Source organism: Protomyctophum parallelum (genome assembly GCF_964188405.1).
Source record: "Protomyctophum parallelum genome assembly, chromosome: 14".
NCBI lineage: Eukaryota > Metazoa > Chordata > Actinopteri > Myctophiformes > Myctophidae > Protomyctophum > Protomyctophum parallelum.
Window position 1 is genome coordinate 35,512,518 of NC_139709.1, and position 18,263 is coordinate 35,530,780.

Consider the following 18,263-nt stretch of genomic DNA (forward strand, 5'->3'; position numbering starts at 1 on the left):
GTCTTCGTAAAAAACAAATTCATTTCTAAATAGTTAATACATTTTATTTTCTATTATATCATACTATAATTCAGTGCGCAGTGCGCCCGGTTAAGGGGTAAGGGCTAGTATTATATAAACAGGCATTTTCAAAACAATCCTGCAATAAAAATATCCATAAAATAATTTAAGAAATTCTGAAAATATCAGATCTACAGTACAACGTGCCGCGCCTCATTCTACTGTAGGTTGGTTTGGGAACCAAAGCATTAGATCAACCAATGTAAAATATTTTTTCTTCAACCTTCTCCTCATGTCTGTCTCTCAGATGATCTTGAGGAGTGGAAAAAGAAATACACCACCAATCAAGGAGCCTACAGTCCTGAATTGATCAGTGGACTGATGGAAAAGGCAGCTGTGAATGTAAAAAACACCAAGGACAAGCTGTTGGAGCAGATTGAGCGGGCCGTGCATGAAAAGGTCCAAAAACATGTACAGACATAGGCCTAGTGAAATGTGTCTTGCCTTCATCCAAATTTGTTTCATTTCCTATTTTAAGTCATTTTAATTGACTCTCACTATGTAATCAATGAAAATCGTGCTATGCCAAATCTAGCTCTAAATCAACATTCCTTCGTGGTAAAAAAATTACTAACTGCCAGAGGCTCTCCATCGGGTTCTCCTCTATACCCACTTACCAGTTGGATCAAACAACCATGCTTGTGCAAAGTCCTCTATCGCACAAGACCATTTCCAGAGCGCTGTGTGTGTGTGTGTTACCTCTCATTCGATTCGGGTCGGTGTGGTATATAGGAACAGTCTCCCAACATTATGAAAAAGTTGTGGTCAAATGTACATACATTAGACATTAATGAAGGATTTGTTTCATGCTTGAACATACTATATAACTTTCATCTTGGAAGAAGTATTTACTAGTCACATACTTTCATTTTTGTCCAAATATGCACATTTTGCATGAGCATTTTTCCTTAAGTTCCTGTGTACAACACAAAGATGACCTAGACTATGTAACTTTGGGATAAAACCCTCCCTCAAGAAATAAACGTTCCTCATCCTGGGCGAGTGTCGTCAATAAACAAACTCACACATACCTTCCCTCTCCTACTGTCGGTCTCTCCTGTCTCCCTTCTATGGCTTTCATATTCCATCTCCCTCTCAGCTGTCCTACTGTCGGTCTATACTACTATACTGTCTCCATTTCAGCTTTCATACTGTCCGTTTCTCCTTCACCATCACCTAGGTGAATGAACCAAGCAGTTCTCTTTCAACAACAACAACAGGGACGAGATCGTCAGACTGGCTTCAATTTATTGGGCCCTGGTAGAGCCACTGAAGATCCAACAACTGAAATTCAAACTATATTACGAATCAATAAATAAACACTACATTTTCTTCATGGACATTTAAAACAAAACTGCCTACATATTTGGCTTAAATATAAGGAGCCTCTCCCCGAAGTAGAAACAAACAAAAGAAATATTTTGACACGAAATAAAGATCATGGATTCTCTACCATGATCTACACTAAATGCTTGTAGTTTGTAACAGGCAAATCTTGACACAATGGAGAAAAAAAAAAAAGAGGAAACACTACATGCTCATGTTGACAAGTTTGACTTTTGACACAAAAATGATTCTCTGCTCAACAAATGCAGATTAAAAGGCTAGTGTGTGTTAAAAAGATTCTACCAACTAAAATGACACCGTTGAAAGAAAACGATCTATACATTTGGCAGGATAGTGATGATTAACTTTCCTTTTCTTCTCCCAGTTTCACTTTTTAAGCATACAGCAGCTGTACTTCAATTACATTTCTGTCCTTTAGGTTGGAACTTTTATACAGATTAATTTATTATTAGTCAGATTCTTCAGCTCTCAATGTCTCTTTGGACACTTTGAACCATTCTAGGATTACAGCCACGCCTCTGTCCCCACTACAAGTCAGCTGTAGGGAAAAGTTATGTAATTGTCACTAATCAGTCATTTAAAGGGAGGAGTTCTTCATAAGACGAACATGTTCATTGAATTGGGGTGTGGTTATGTCCAGTTGCTTTTCTGAGCCATGCATCCTGGTTCAACTGGTAGAGAATCTATTATCTTTGGTTTCCCACTGTAACAATGGTCCTGCACACACACACACACACACACACACACACACACACACACACACACACACACACACACACAGTAACAAACATGGCAGAACATGACCTTTCTGAATGACAAGTGTAACTGACCATTTAAGATGCTGCATCAGACACAGACAGAACACATGGTAACGCTACAGACCTCTGGAATGTGTTGTATAGAGCTTTGGTCCAATAAGAAGACCCTCCTCTCTCTCTAACATGTTATTGGACCTGTAGTTTGAGGGGACAGCAATCACGAAGATGACACTTACAGTTTGACACTTGGGACAAACAAGCAGCAATGAATTCATTGTTCAAGTGCGGGGATTTGATAGATTTGCGTAGCCATAAGATCAAAGATTTAACCCGACCGACGTCTGGGGAAATCAATTGCTGTCAGGCAGAAACCTCTTATCTCCATATTATTTGTTTTTTCGTAAATGAACGCCCTACTTGATCATACTAGTGTCATACAAAAGCATCAAAAGTAGCAGATCTGCAAGCTCAGAACGTGCAGTGAAGTGGCACATTTTGAGCTTGTAGATCTGCTACTTTATTTTATTTTTATCCTGAAAAGTAACAGTTTTGGACATATTGTATGAGGTTTCCACCCAACAGAGATGATTATTGTAGTGGTTTGGAAGCCAGAGTAAACCAGCAACAACAAACCAATGCTTACAGATTTGAAAACCAATCCTACCATTGGTTCTGCGATGCAGCTATTCTTTTTTTCAGTAGCCGGAGATCTGATCACCTGGCTACGCTAGACCGGGGCATTCGATTATTTTGTGACACACGTTGACAGGATATGGGAAGGGTGGTTCTGTTGCTGGAGAGCACAGTACATGTAGTGCCGGATTTATACTTAGTTGCACACACTGACAAATTGTTGCAACTCGTTATGTACTGTAGATCTGTTATTACCAGACTCCGACATCCATGCGCAGTTGCGCACACAACTATGTACCGTACGGTATAGCTCAGGCTTAGCAGCTAGTTTGTTCAGAAGTTAAGCGAGCATGGGACAGGGATTCCATGACTTGTGATACACACGTTGACAGGACTTGCCTTGGGGTGGGGAGAGGGATAGAGGTGGATTAGGAGACAGAGTGTACCGAAGTCCTGGCATCACTCCCGCTGCACCCTGGTTCACGGAGGTAGTTTCTCTATTGAAAATCCCCATGGAGAAATCTCAGATCGTGGCATAAAAGAACTGTGTTCCAAAAATAAACAAATCAGCCGGGTGATTCTGTCAGGTATGTGACTACCGGTATGTGTCGTTAATGATATCGAGTTACATTTGATAAAGACTGTGTGGATAAATTAGTACTTCTAACACTGTCAGCTGATTCTTCATGTTCATATCAGTAAAATTGCCGGCTGATTTGTTTAATTTTTGTAACACAGTTCTTATCTGATGCAATCTAATGTATCTCTAGAAAAAGGATCTGTGACCCAGGGGGATTGCGGCCTCTATCGACAGTGATGTATGTCAGACTTGGCTGCTCTATTGGTAGGAGCTAGCGTCATGCTTCTTCAGTAGCCCAGGTCCAGTTGGACATGGGGTGGGGGCCGTGGGGGTTTAGGGGACAGTCATTCTGAGGAGCTAGTGTTACGCCTGCTCAGTAGCCCAGGTCCAGTTGGACATGGGGTGGGGGCCGTGGGGGTTTAGGGGACAGTCATTCTGAGGAGCTAGTGTTACGCCTGCTCAGTAGCCCAGGTCCAGTTGGACATGGGGTGGGGGCCGTGGGGGTTTAGGGGACAGTCATTCTGAGGAGCTAGTGTTACGCCTGCTCAGTAGCCCAGGTCCAGCTGTATTCTATGTTCAAAGACGGCGATGAGCAGCATGATGCAGAAACCCAGCAGGATGCCGGCGTTCTGGAGCAGGAAGAAGCCACAGTGACTGAAGCCCTGGTCGCCCGCGTCGTTGTGTAACATCTCTGGTACCTGCACGGCAACACACAACATCACACACTCATTATATCCCTGCTGTCGGCCAGAAACCCATTATCTCCATATTCAAACAGTTTTGTGTTAACTGCCTACTTCATTATCCCACAGCATCATACAAAAGCATATAAAGTAGCAAATTCACAGGCTTGACACACGGCACGAAGCGATGCGTTTTGACTTTGTAGATCTGCTGCTTTTGCTACTTTTGAATTTGCACCCAGAAAAAGTATCAGTTTTGGACATAACTGGTTTCCATCTGACAATATACTATAACATACTAATTATATGAATTACTAATTATTATGAATGATTCATTACTAATTATTACTTTCATCAGTAATTAAAAGGTTACAAACAAAAGGTTTAGGTAGTGATCATTGCTATAGAATGTTCTCAGGTGGGAAAACAACAATTGCTATGCTGTTACTGTGAATAGAAAACAAGAAATACAGTAAAATGCAAGTGACATGAAATAAAAAAAAAATATATATTCTACTTAATGGCACTATGTTTCTTAATGAACAACATGGGTTTTGACTTTTGCATCATATCTTTTGACCATCCCTGTTGTGAATGTTTGATAGTAGTACAGCTGAGCAGGCTCTGGTAGGATCTGATCCTAAGGACCCCATGCGTTACTATCAACCGCCACAAGAGGTCAGATTTTGACAACTTTTGTGTCAATCTTAGTAACAGACTCCACTTTGTTGATGCTTATGTCTAATTGTTTATGTCTAATTGTTCCATTTTAATGTATGATCTAATCTCTTCTTCAATTTTGGTGGGAATCACAGGTTTCAGTTCCTGGCAGCTCAGCAGCTGTATAAAGGCTGAACACGCGTGTGAAGTGTCCAGGTGCATTTGAAGGCCACAGACTGAGATAAGTACGTCATTCTTGTACAGTAAGCGTGGAGGGTTAGAGTTAGACAAAGCAAAACAGGTTATCAAAACTGGTTCTGATGACTCAACACTTTATACTGTGAGTTCAAGTAAAGGCTATTAGACTCAGATCCAACTAAAGACTATAATATAAGACCATTTTAATACTGGCTAGAATGCTCCCCATTTATTCAGGCATGCCTGAAGGTCTCGTACCAAAACGTTGCTAATTAAATAAAACCATTCTGTATTGAGCAAGTGAGGCAGATTTATTCAGAATTTAAATAGAAAGTGGTTCAAATAATAATGTATATATAAAATATAATTAAAGTGTGCTCACCATATCCACCAGGGCCACATACATGAAGAGCCCTGCGGTGAGTGCAAAGATCCACATGGCGATGTTCTCGGCGTAGTGACCAATCAGGATGCCCGTCACCAAGCCCAGGTACGCCATCATGGCCGACAGCACGTTGTACAGGATGGCCTGACGCACAGTCATACCCGCCTTCAACAGCACCGCAAAGTCACCTGGGAAATGGAGTCCAAGCGTCAACCTCAACATGTCACTCTGGACAGTCAAAGTGGCATCAGGTGGTGGTTATCACAAGGCAGACAGTCCGTCTTTAGCCAAAATCGACCAGTCGGGGCAAAACGTTAATGGTCGCGGGTCTTGGGTTGAAATTAAACACTTGCAACTGTTTTGGACATGTCATTATAGGTTAAAATTAAACACTTGCAACTGTTTTCGACATGTCATTATAGGCGAAGATGTTACAAAATAGCCTAGATTGGTCAAGGTCAACACATTGTGAGCTTGTAGACTCTCTACACTTCTGTATACAAACCACAGAAGCAGTGACTCACCCAGTTCATGGGGCAGCTCGTGACAGAAGACAGCCACAGACGTACTGAGACCACTGGACAAACCTTCAGTGAATGCAGCGCCTGGGGAGAAATCACATGTCGCCGTCATTGTCTTTTCTTTCTGTAGTGCAGGTGATAGTTTTTTGGTTAAAACAATACATTTTGCGTAAGGGAGTTAAAGCTCTATAATATATTGTGATATCATTGCAACAGTGTTCCGTAACGGGGACCATCCCATCTCTCCAGCTCTTTAGTAAACGGAAAATACATTTTCAGTTGGGTCAATTAGGGCAGATAACCCGGTTATAAGCTGGATTTGTTACCGTCTGATTCTAAATATGACTGCTCAATTGGCATCCCAACCGGAAAATGTATTTTGTTGACATTAGCGCTGGAGACTGAGAAACCACTTTTAATGAACAAACACTATTAGCAGCGTAGTGTAGTGGTTCAGACGGACCTATGTCCAGGTCGTAGACTGTCACTGATCTAAGATCAGACTTTAAAGCATTGCTGTGGTTCATATACAGACCTATGGCCAGGCCGTCGCTGAAGTTGTGCAGTCCGTCTCCCATGATGACCATCCAGGCCAGAGTGGCGACTCCGGCCTGCTGAAAGTGCTGCTGGTTGTACTGCTGGTTGTGGCTGTGGCTGTGAGGGTGGTGGTTCTGGGAGGGGTTACCACAAGGTTAGTACGGTTAAATACAACTAACCGCAGAACCAAAACTACAATATAAACTGTATATAACTAACATTTTAACTGAATAAATGCATCTGTATTGTGTTACATTCATTAGTTTGTCGTCAATATTTCATACATAAATAACGTTGTTGTCAATATTTCATACATAGATACCAAGCCTAAGATTTTGGGTGGATATGAATGTTTTAACTCAATCTGTGCCACCATTGACTCCAGCGCTAGCCCTCCCATGCTGACCGGCTGCTTGTATTTTGAAGACCCCCGAGACCTCCAAAATGAACCGGAAGCAAAATCGCCTATACTCAAATCTGCGACCGTCATTTCTTAAGTCATCCGAAGCATTAATACTGTATCCGCGAAGTAGCGACGATTTATGAATGTGCCCCGGACATCCCGGTTTAGATCAAGCACCTCAATCTGACAAAAGACTCAGAGAAAAGGGCATACAAAAATCTAAATCGCTTAAAAAAAAGCAAAAAAAAAGCAAAACTAAACTATAAGCACCTGGGAGTGGTGATGGTGCAGGATGTGGTGGTAGTCGTGGTGATGGTGGTGGGCGGGGCCCGCCGCCGGCCCCACCGTGTCGTGGAAGTGGGAGTGGCACTTGTTCTCGCAGTCATCGCCCGTGTAGGCGGGGCCGCCGCTCGCCCCGCCTGCGGCGCCAGATGACCCCGCCCCCGGCGGAGCCAGCATCACCTGCTCCTCCTCGGCCACGCCCGCTCCGTCGGCGTCGTGGAGGCAGGCCACCGAGGCGTCGCCGTTGAGCTCCACGTCTGGGAGGACGGGTCAATTACAACACATTAGGTCCAGGATCAACGTCATTAGTACAGTTTAACCACTTTGAACCTGGCTTTCCTAGTTTGAGATGTGTCTGCGCAGAGAGGTAATTGCAACGACGTCAAAACTACAATTTAAGACTGCGGCGTCCAATCTCTAAACCAGGGATCTTCCTAGGTGGTCCTCCACATCATTGTGTGATAGGATTCTGGGGGGAGTGAGGGGAACATTAGCCAAAAATAGCCAATCTACAAGCTCACAATTATTTTTGGTAAAGAGGTTAGGTGTAGAAGGGAAAAAGAATAGCCAATGGTCCAAGTTTACCAAGTATTGAGGCTTTAAAAGGTTAAATAATGTCTGAAAATACACATTAACATTAATTTCGTTGATGATAGTGCTGTCAAACAAGTCATTAGATCTATGAAAAAGTTTAATCTGCAACATAATTATATACAATAAGTAGTGGGGGTCCCTGCTTCATCTCTCTCTCAGCTATGGGGTCGGCTGAAATGTTGAAGTCCCTTGCTCTAAAACCGTCATCATTATCAATACGTTATCATGATACCTTCAGTGTGCTTGAGGTCATTCTCCTCCAGCGCTGGAAGCTTCTCCAGATCTCCCTTGTCATGCTTCTAAAATGGAAGACAATTATGCTTCATGAACATCTCCATCTCGCATCATCTTATGCTCATATTTACAGAATATAGTTTATATCGAAAACGATATTGAGAACCAATAACCGACTTAAAACCAAATATTTGAGAACTACTTAATCGACTACATTGATTAGCCCGATTAAGTATTTCATTTCATTGAAAATCTACAAGCTGTGAACTTGTAGATCTGCTACACAATACAGCATTTTCCTTTATAATTTGTTCATGAATCGGAATTCATATCACTTTATTTTCGATACAAAACAAATGCATGGAGAATGGAGATAAGGCCCGACAGCAACGATATATTCACTCTACTCATTATTAGGAATATCTACACGCTCACATGTGACATGTTGATGCTTGTAAACAGACTATTCATCACAGAGCAAAGCACATGGAAGTGCTTAAGTGTTTAACATGACCGTGAGCATCGCAGACTGAGCTTGTGACCTTGTGTTTCTTGTCCTTGTACATCTTGCCCAGCGTCAGGAAGTGTTCAATGAGGAACATGACGTAGACCCCCGACAGCGCCGTCAGACCCTTCCACACACCGTCCAGACTCTCCTCAGGCTCTTCATGAGCCGTCAGCTCTATCCCAGAATCCTCCTGGTGGTGGTGGTGGTGGTGACCGCCCTGAGACTGAGGGTTGCGGGGACAAAAAGAAAATCAGGCGATTCTTAAAAACAGCGTTAAAGGAGTCAATTGTCTAGTGAAATCCTCTGAGCTACACTCCCTCTGCCAACCTGGGGAGAGCAACGGACTGACCTCATGCTTCCTTCAGTGCATGAGAAGTCCAAGCCGCTTCTTTTCACCCGACAGGGGAGAGTTTCCCCCGGTAGGACGTGGCACGTGGAAGGAGCACGTTATTCTAACCAGTACCTTTCCCCTCCATCAGGCACCCCAGCTGGCCAGGGCCCCCATGCTAGCGTAAGTTTAACCAAAACAAGATAGATAACAGGTTTCTGCCCAACGACATCGATTTATATTTCTCGTTACCGTGCTTGGTGTGAACGGCACCTAATGAAAAGGGAACTCACGTGGGGGATGAGGTGAAGGAAGGCGTCTCCACTGAGCGTGCCCACCGCCAACGCCACCAGGAAGCTGACCAGGAACTTGAAGAAGACGCGGTTCATCAGAGGGATGAGGACCACACCCAGCAAGGACAGCAGACTGATCACTGTGATGGACACGAAGCCCCCCGCCCATGCTGCACCACACACACACACACACACACACACACACACACACACACACACACACACACACACACACACACACACACACACACACACACACACACACACACACACACACACACACACACACACACACACACACACACACACACACACACACACACACACACACACACACACACACACACACACACACACACCTTAGCCAGCTAGTAGGCATGTAGAGAAGTGCTTCTCATTTATGTTTTATTTCAAGCACCCCCAGTGTGATGTAAATTAGGTAACACATCTCCATTTGATACCATCGATCTACATTGTAGAGTGTACAAATTGAACCAAATGGACCCTTGTTCCTAAACATTGGCCATTTTGATCCTGCCAACTAAATGTAACCAAATGGACCGTTATGGACCGTTGGTGTCAGGTAGGACACCTAGTGGTTGTATCCCTCTGAGTAACACTTACAGACTGTAGCTTTACATTTCACCCAAATACAGTAAAGGCAGGTCTTACCGATGCCAATGTTTTTACTTCCGTCAACACCGAGGTGGTCACTGGTGTTGTCATGGTGATCCGAGTGGTCGTGGTTACCGTGGAGGCTGTGATCATGGTGATGATGTGTATGGTCTGGGGACGAGAACAACAGAAAGGATATGACACACACTTAAACGTTTAAGTGCAGATGTCTGACCGAAGAGTTGCATTTTTGAATAAACGTTTCTTCTTGATAAAGCAAGTGAATACAGATTGTCGGCTCCAACAATAGACCCGTCAAGAGTTTTTATTCAGGTGTGCCAGCCAACTCTGATCCAGTTGACCAAGTCAAGAGGGTTAAAAGAAATTAAGTAAAACACACAATTTGGGGTCATCTTTGTGAAGTGAAGTCGGGTGGACAGACCTTTCCCTGTGCGTTCAGGCTTCTCTCCGTGCACCAGACACGACTTGGTGTCTATCTGGTTGAGGAGGGCTGGACACAGGAAGCTGAAGTCACTGAGGGACAGAACAGTCTCCTTGGACATGCCGTGAGACGTCAGGATAGTGGACGCATTCATGCACTGGGGAGGAGAGACAAAATAAACCATGAGACGTCAGGATAGTGAACGCAGGTTTTTCCATGATACCTGAAAAGTAACGGTTTTGAACATGCACTGTATTTTGCCTTTTGGGGTAAAAAGGAGTACAGTTTCATGGAATTATAAATGTTTACCTCTGTGAAGTTCAGCTCATGGTCATGAGCTTCATGGTCAGCGTGGTCATGATGTCCGTGGTCGTCATGGAAACCGTCTAGGTCCCCGTCCCCCAAGGCCGCCCCTCTGCCTCCCCCTCCCGTCACATCCAGTCCAGAGGTTCCAGCCGTGCCACCGTCCTGCTCGGCCGCCAGGGCGCCCCTGCGGCGGCGGTGCTGATGGGGTGGGTGTGGTTGGGGGAGGGTGGAGTAGCCAGGGGTGGTGCCGAGCTCCTGAGCCTCTGTGGTGCTGCTGCTCCTCTTGTCGTACAGGTTGTAGCGGACGTCGGGGTTCTCCGCCTTCTTCCCCGGAGCCACAGCGTCCTCCTGCGTGGGTACCTGAGCCGTCGTTAACGGTTGAGAACCATGAAATTAACCTCGATTTCACTACAAGGGGGATTCAGCAAGACGTTTCAAGTACTGAATACTACTAGATTTTCTGGCCACTTAACAGCCTGAAAATCAAGTCCTGCATTGTGCTGATCAGAGCAATAATCAGAGAGAGACATGGCCATTTGTAGCGTTAAACACTGCTCTAACACTGACCCCTGGTCTGGGGGAGGGGGGCATGTGCCTGTGGCTCTGCCCCCTGAACAGTGCTTGTGCCAAGTTTGCGGTGAATCGGAGCAACATAACAGTTGCCCCAAGAAAATCGCTAAGAAAACAATCGACAGTTGTAGTCCTAATTAACCCATTCTGACCGGGCACCCATTTTGGTGTCGGCATCAGGTTATGCTTTAGCTATTTAAAAATAGCAGATCTACAAGCTCATATCGCGCCACCGAGTGACGCGATACGAGCTTGTAGGTCTGCTATTTTTTGAAAAATCGAAGAACTACTGACATTTTTTTAATCTGATCTCGGGTCAGAATGGGTTCATCAGACCAGTGTGTGTCCAGTGGAAAACCTCGTATTAATCTGATCTCAGGTCAGAATGGGTTAAAAGGTTTTGAACTGGCCATGGTGATTACCTTGGGGGTCTTGGGGGAGAACTTCCCGGGCTCCGAGGCGTTGTCGCGGCTGTGTTTCTGGCGGTGCGTGTCGTTGCTGCCATTGTGATGCTGGTGATGATAGGCGTGATGATGGTGATGGTGGTGGTGGTGATGAAGGTGGTGGTCGTGGGGAGTTTCCTGGCTGGGCTGCTCGTGGTGTTGAACCATGACCTTCCTGATGCGGTCCAGACCCACGCTGTGTAGCAGCCTCTTCAGACCCGCCAGGGAGATGGTGCCGTTCTCACCGTACCTGTCGGGAGGTCAGTGATTGGTTAGCCAAGGGTTTGTTTACAGTCTGTTGTGGAATTCAAACAACTGGACAAACAGTGCAACAAACCACGACAAAAAATAGAAAATATCAAAATAGATGATGATAAATAGGAGGTGTGGGGCCAGGGATACGAACATAATGGCATTGTCTCACAAGAGACAAACTCGCCAAAGGAGTGAGCCGTGTGCAATGCTAGGGGCAGGCCAGACTTATTTGAATTTAGGTGGAGACATGATTTTAGCTCAGCTTTAAACTTTAAATGGGGCCATTATCCACAAGCTCACAAACAGCTATTTAAGTATAAAACAGGGCTTGAGAAGTTAATCCATTCGTTGATTTTAATTAGGGATGCACCGATCCGGCTTTTTGGCATTCGATACCGATTTCTATACATGGGGGTCCAGTATCTGCCGATACAGAGTACCGATCCGATACCCCCCACAAAGAAACGTAATAACCTATTAAGCTGTATGCCTCACTGTGTGGAGTCTGGAATCATTATTTTGTGTAAGGCAACATCAAGGCTTGACTTAAACATTACTTTCCCAACTTTGTAAAACAAAATGTAACAAACACAGATATAAATGCACTGAATTATTTATTAAATAACTGTGCAACAATTAGACCAGGTTAATGTGTGCGCAGGCTAGCCTGGCTGCATTCCACATGTTATACTGTCAATACTACACTGCTGTGTCACAGAGGAGGTAGAGTTGTTTTCATACTGTAATTACACATAATTATCGGATCGGATCGGATAATGGATCGGCCACCGATCCGATACCCGATCTAGAATTTTAGCCTGGATCGGCGCCGATCTCCGATACGAGTATCGGATCGGTGCATCCCTAATTTTAATAATCGTTTAATAACTTCCTCTTCTACTGTATGAATATGTGATGTTTGTCTGTATGTCTGTTTTTAGAGCACTGAAACAAATTCCAATCAACTCTGTTGACATGGCAATAAAGTATTGAATCTTGAATCTTTATCCGAGGCAAAACTTTGAAATAATAGCAGCCCCTTCTCCTCGTTTCTCCACCGCAGTCAGACACCAACCTACCGGTTGAATAACGCCTCCAGGTGTTGTCGCTGAGTGTTTTCGGCTTTCTGGCTGTCCTCCACAGCGGAAACCATCTCCACTGCCCCCATCCCCGCCTCGGATGGGGAAGGAAGTATACAAGTGCTACAGGCGGTGGTCCTCAGGGTTGTAGCAGTAGTAGAATCACTACCAGTACTACTGTTCAGGCATGCTAAGAAAAGTGCAAAGTACAGCAGGACAGATCTCCTTGTCCTCTCCATCATCCTTTGGATAAAGAAACAAACACAAATTTAATTTCAGGTCTCAGTTTAGTCAGTAGGATTGTCACGATTATGGCATTTTACTTTTATTTGTTGTTGAAAATTGGATCATTATGAATAAAAAATACATTTATCTGGCTTCGTAAAAAAAAGAAAGTTGTACAAGGGAGATATTGACAAATAAATATTGACAAAATTTTGCACGCACACTCCCTGGATGCCAACGATGAACCTCTGCCCCAAATCTTCCAGAATGGCCTGTTATAGCGCCACCAGGACGCCACATCCTGACCTGCCCTGGTGGAGGCCTGTGCCCCGAGGGGCACTTTATCTAGTTTTCTATCAATTACACACCCCATGAAGCCTTGAATTCATAGATATTGTATTTGTTTTTGTAGCATTCCTAAGCCAATAATTTCATGACCCTCAAATAGCTTAGGAATGCGACATATACTAAATAATCTCCATGAATTCAAGGCTTCATAGAGTCAGGAATTGATAGAAAATAAGTAATGTTTTGGGTGAACTACCAGTACTCCTTTAAGAGCAGAGAATACATAATTTAATCACAGTATTACTGTGCATTAATGATTCTGATCATGAAATTCCAGACAATATCATCTAGTCTTGTATCAATGTCACAATATCCATATTACTGTATATCCACACTAACTCTATCAGTTGTTAGTGGGTCACAAGTTTGTCCTCGATAAATTAATCAATGATTATTGAATTAATACCCAGTAACTCGCGGTCGGCTGTGTTATGGTGTCAAGAACTTGAGTTCATGTTTTAACAGTATTCATGTCACTCACTGTAAATATTTTACCAACCACCCGTTTCTTTTTTTTAAGATTCTAACCCAACCTCCTGAAATGATGACCGGTAAAATGTCACAGTGTACAGTACAGCAGATAAGCCTAGCAAGCAGCTGCAGCAGTACACATAATAATCGTCAGCATTTTGGCAGGTGGTGATTATAGTAATGTTTCACAAAGTTGTTTACAGTTCTGTTGAGCACTTATAAAGGTCGACAGATTTTGTTTTGTGCAATAAAAATAGACAAGCTACACACTTGTGAGCTTGTAGATCTGCCATTTTCACTATTGCGTTTGAATAAAATACAAAAAACTAATTGGACTATATTATAGGCAATTTGGGGCATGTTCAATTAAATTCAATTCGCCTTTGTCTTCGAGGAGATATTTGTCTTGGGCACCAAGAGACAGCGTTATACATTACATACATAGATACAGACACAGTTCATAGTACAAGAAATACAGTTCATACATAGTACAAAAAAGAATGATCCTACCCACACTGTGCAAATATATCAAGAGGTTCAAGTATTACAGTATTGCACTCTCCCATCATAAGGTCTTCCATGTTCCCCCAGTAGTTAGTTATCTGTTATTGAGTGCTTTGATTGACAGTGGAACAAAGGAGAATTTATAGCTGTTGAGCTTACAGTATGGTGATCTGTACCGTCTGCCAGACGGCATCAACTCAGGAGGATGTGGTTTGGGTCTCGGGTGATTTTGAGGCCCTGCTTCCTCACTCTACTCTCAAATATCTCTTGAAGAGAACATGGGTGCTGCATACCATACATACATATTCCAGCCCTCTTGACTAGGTTTTAAAGTTGGGATTTGAGTTTGACGTACAGGTTACCAAACCATGTGGTGATGCCATAACGGATGATGGATTCTGTTTGCCCTATAGAACAATAGCATGATGTTTGTTGCCACGCCATGGTTAATTCGGGAACAGAGTCAACTTGGTTGGCCTAGTTTAACTGAGAGTCAAAAGAAATACCCAAGTACTTATATGAGGTTCCGCACTCTCCTCGTGAATGAGGATCGGGCTGTGATCCCCCACAGACCTTGGATCGAAGACGATCTCCTTTGTTTTTTTAACGTTTAAAATAAGGTTTTGCTCCTCACACCACCTTACGGCCTCTGCTATCTCTTGTTTATATAAGTCGATGTTGCCGTGCTTATGGCCTGTAGGTCAGAGAGTGGAGTTGACCTTGACCTGCTGTTGCCTCTCTATGAGAAAATCACAGTACCATTTAATTATATAAGGGTTGACATCCATTTGTTTCAGCCTGTATAACAGGGTCTGAGGGAGAATAGTATTGAATGCCGAGCTAAAATCCATAAACAATAATCTAGCATATGCTGAGGGATCCTCAAGATGTTTTAAGATAAGATGAGTAGTGGAGTTCAAAGCGTCATCAGTACCTCTACCTCTATTGTAGGCAATATTGGTGAGGATCTAAAAGCCAAGGTGTTCTGCCATCTCACATAATTTACCTAACATGATACGTTCTAATGATTTCATTACTATTGATGTCAATGCTACTAGTTGGAAAACATTATTTTCTTTCGGACAGGATTTTTTAGCAACAGGAATAATAACAGCTTTTTTCCAGATAGCAGGAATGCTGCCTGAGTCTACTGACAGCTGAAATAGAGGTCTCCACGCTGGAGTTAGCTCCTCAGCAAACGTTTTAAGGAGAAAGGCAGAGATACAATCGGGCCCAATGGCCTTCTTAATGTGCAGTTTTTTAAAAACATCTACCACATCCCTCGGCTCAATCACTATTCTATGCTTAATCGGGTCACACACACACTACTGTAGTTAGCAGCTCTCTACATTCGGTAACATTCTTTGTAGGATCAGAGTCAAAACGTTTATAAAAGCAGTTGAATTCATTGGCCTTTTCTAATTCATACATGTCCTTTTTTGCAGAGTTTAAGTTGGTCATTTCTTTGGCAGAGTCCCACAATTCTTTCAAGCTTTTATTAGAGAAAGCCTCTCGGTCACGTATGCTGTGCTGTTCTCTAGCTTCCTTTAGCTTATTTTTGTACTAGCTTTAATTCCATCTTGTTGTTATTCCGAAAGGCTTGCTTCTTCCTCCTGATGCAGTTCTTAATATCAGATGTGATGTAGTCCTTGTTATTAGGGTTTTGATTGATTGATTGATTTATTAACAGTTTGCACATCATAAAGCATTACACTTGTTTACAATAGGGCCCACCATTTTCAATTCATCAAAGGGTCCACACAAAAGTGAATATAGGCTACCCTGTGATTGCCTCTGCAGTACTGTCGATGTTATTTTCCTGAAAAACCTCCCAGTCTGTGGCAAAGAAGCAGCCACTCAGCTCAGCAAATGCCTCAATGTGCTATGAATTGAATATTCTCACCTTTTAACTTCTGAACTTGATATATGTTATATATTTGACCAAAGCAGTGAGCAAGCATATCTCTCCCTCTCTAAAATATGTACCGTATATAATACAACAGAGAAATGTGCCAAGTGCCATACGCACTGTAAATGCATATGCCTAAAAGAAAAGAAAGGTAACAGAGTTGATGCTGATCTAGCCCAAACATAAAAAAGTCCCTTGAAAATGCAAACATCTGGTGCATCTACTCCTGCTAAAGAAAAGCTTAGTATAAGTTGGCCTATGTATGTTCTAGACCTAGAGTCTAGGGATAGAGACTAGTAGAGATTTACTTAAAAACACTAGTCTAGCGCAATACAGATCTCTACTCTGCATCTTCATAACAGAACAGACAGCAGGGCTTTGGGCCTATAGTGTGGCCATGACACAGGCCTGCCTGGCGCTTATTAACCATTTTATCATGAACAACGTTAAGTAACACCGTTAAAAACAACCATAACAAGAAGACAACAAACAGGACATGTTTGTGTTTATAAACAGCGCATGTGGAGCGACAGCAGCACGCTGCTTCGGTGCACTCTGCACTATAGGAGTTAATGTGCCGTGTGCATAAGAGAGGGAGCTTCAAACACACCCGGTGTAACGAGCACATTGGTGACCTGTCGAAATCCGTGACTTGAGTGTCGCCGTTTGCCCGTTCCCGCACATTCGCGATTTCCCAGTAGCACAACCACAGAAGGTAGAATGTGGGTAATGTGAAACAACATTCTCAAATAAGAAATATGTTCAACAGACAAAGAGCTTTTGATGACAAATAAAAAATCTGACGATTGGCCCAATGCTTTATGGTGTCGTCCACTCACAGTTAATTTTTTTTGTAGTGAGTTGTACTTGAAATGTACTGTAATTCTGCAAACTGTAAATCAAGCAATCAATCGCTACGTTTTTCACCTTAAGCAGCCATCTGACAAAATGGCATTTAAAGACCAAACAATAAACGTGGTTGATGGTTACCGAGGCTTAGAAGACAAATGCAAAGAAATAACTCCAAAGAAACAGTGCCCCCTGGCCAAAGAAACAGAAAAACCGTGCCCCCTGGGCCTGGCATCACGGAATTCGATAGGTCTTGACATTCGGTGCAACTGCTGCCACTGCCGGGCAGACGGTGGCGTGCTATCCCCGGGACTGTTGCACTGTTCATTAAATAGCGCCGGTGAGCATTCAAATGAAAGCAGGTGAAATAACGTGAAAACAACGTCCAGTGGACACTCACGCGCTGTCGTGTTCCTCTTCTATTCCCACAGAACAGCGTTATAACGCCGTTAATGTTCACTCCAGTTCACTCCCTGTCTGCCAATGCAGGCTAACTGCTACAGCTAAGCTTCCTTGAAGAAGGGAAGGGCTCGCATCCCATTGTCCGGACGGATGATGACGCTGTGATTGGCTGGCTGGTGGTTGTCAGGCAACCACTGTGGTTCTCACGCTGATGTATTTGAAGACCATGGACCTATACTATGTTAGTTCTCTGCTAGGGAGCACCATAGAGTTATATATCTAGGGAGCACCTTTTGAATTGATTCTAAAGTTAGTATTTTCAAATAATCTCAGAATAGACGAAGTGTATTTTGCACTGTTTTTAGCGTATTGTGTGTGTGAGTGTGAGTGTGTGTGTGTGTGTGTGTGTGTGTGTGTGTGTGTGTGTGTGTGTGTGTGTGTGTGTGTGTGTGTGTGTGTGTGTGTGTGTGTGTGTGTGAGTGAGTGAGTGAGTGAGTGAGTGTGTGAGTGAGTGAGTGAGTGAGTGAGTGAGTGAGTGAGTGAGTGAGTGAGTGAGTGAGTGAGTGAGTGAGTGAGTGAGTGGCAAAACAACTTCAAATGGAGTTTTCCAAGGTTTTCCCAGAGAACAAAATGATGAATGCGTCTCAACAAGGCTACTCATCTTCAGGCTTGTCGCTTGCAGACGTAATAATTTCAGTTATTGATTAATAGGCTATATTGATAATACATTTTCAATTCTCTTATTTGTGATGTTTTAGCTCTATTTTCTAGAAGCTATGCTACTACTGTTAACTCTTAATTTCATGTCTTTTGCTCTTTGACTTTGTCTTAAAAGTGAAAA

General features: G+C 43.3%; 1 protein-coding gene and 1 long non-coding RNA gene across 2 annotated transcripts; one reads left to right on the forward strand and one right to left on the reverse strand.

The window, feature by feature from the left end:
- Nucleotides 1–3,822: 3,822 nt before the first annotated feature.
- slc39a6 (solute carrier family 39 member 6) lies at nucleotides 3,823–17,552 on the reverse strand. The gene is made up of 14 exons (XM_083781701.1): nucleotides 17,421–17,552; nucleotides 12,715–12,957; nucleotides 11,360–11,630; nucleotides 10,371–10,727; nucleotides 10,062–10,218; nucleotides 9,677–9,790; nucleotides 9,005–9,174; nucleotides 8,418–8,606; nucleotides 7,874–7,940; nucleotides 7,036–7,304; nucleotides 6,361–6,496; nucleotides 5,829–5,909; nucleotides 5,302–5,492; nucleotides 3,823–4,076 (listed from the first exon to the last, which is right to left on the reverse strand). The coding sequence occupies exons 2-14, from the start codon at nucleotides 12,954–12,956 to the stop codon at nucleotides 3,924–3,926; spliced, it is 2,397 nt and encodes a 798-aa protein (XP_083637827.1). The 5' UTR covers nucleotide 12,957; nucleotides 17,421–17,552; the 3' UTR covers nucleotides 3,823–3,923.
- LOC310870467 lies at nucleotides 3,982–5,427 on the forward strand. Its single transcript, XR_014570240.1, has 4 exons — nucleotides 3,982–4,072; nucleotides 4,667–4,739; nucleotides 4,877–4,966; nucleotides 5,314–5,427. It is a non-coding gene; the product is annotated as an uncharacterized lncRNA (long non-coding RNA).
- Nucleotides 17,553–18,263: the final 711 nt, after the last annotated feature.

What these genes read in the sequence shown, in the direction of transcription:
- slc39a6 (XM_083781701.1), bottom strand. Translation starts at nt 12,956, where the DNA reads ATGATGGAGAGGACAAGGAGATCTGTCCTGCTGTACTTTGCACTTTTC. An exon ending in ACAAGGACAAGAAACACAAG is followed by an intron (nt 7,941 to 8,417) that starts GTCACAAGCTCA and finishes CTTCCATTTTAG; the next exon opens with AAGCATGACAAGGGAGATCT. An exon ending in CGAGCTGCCCCATGAACTGG is followed by an intron (nt 5,493 to 5,828) that starts GTGAGTCACTGC and finishes TCCATTTCCCAG; the next exon opens with GTGACTTTGCGGTGCTGTTG.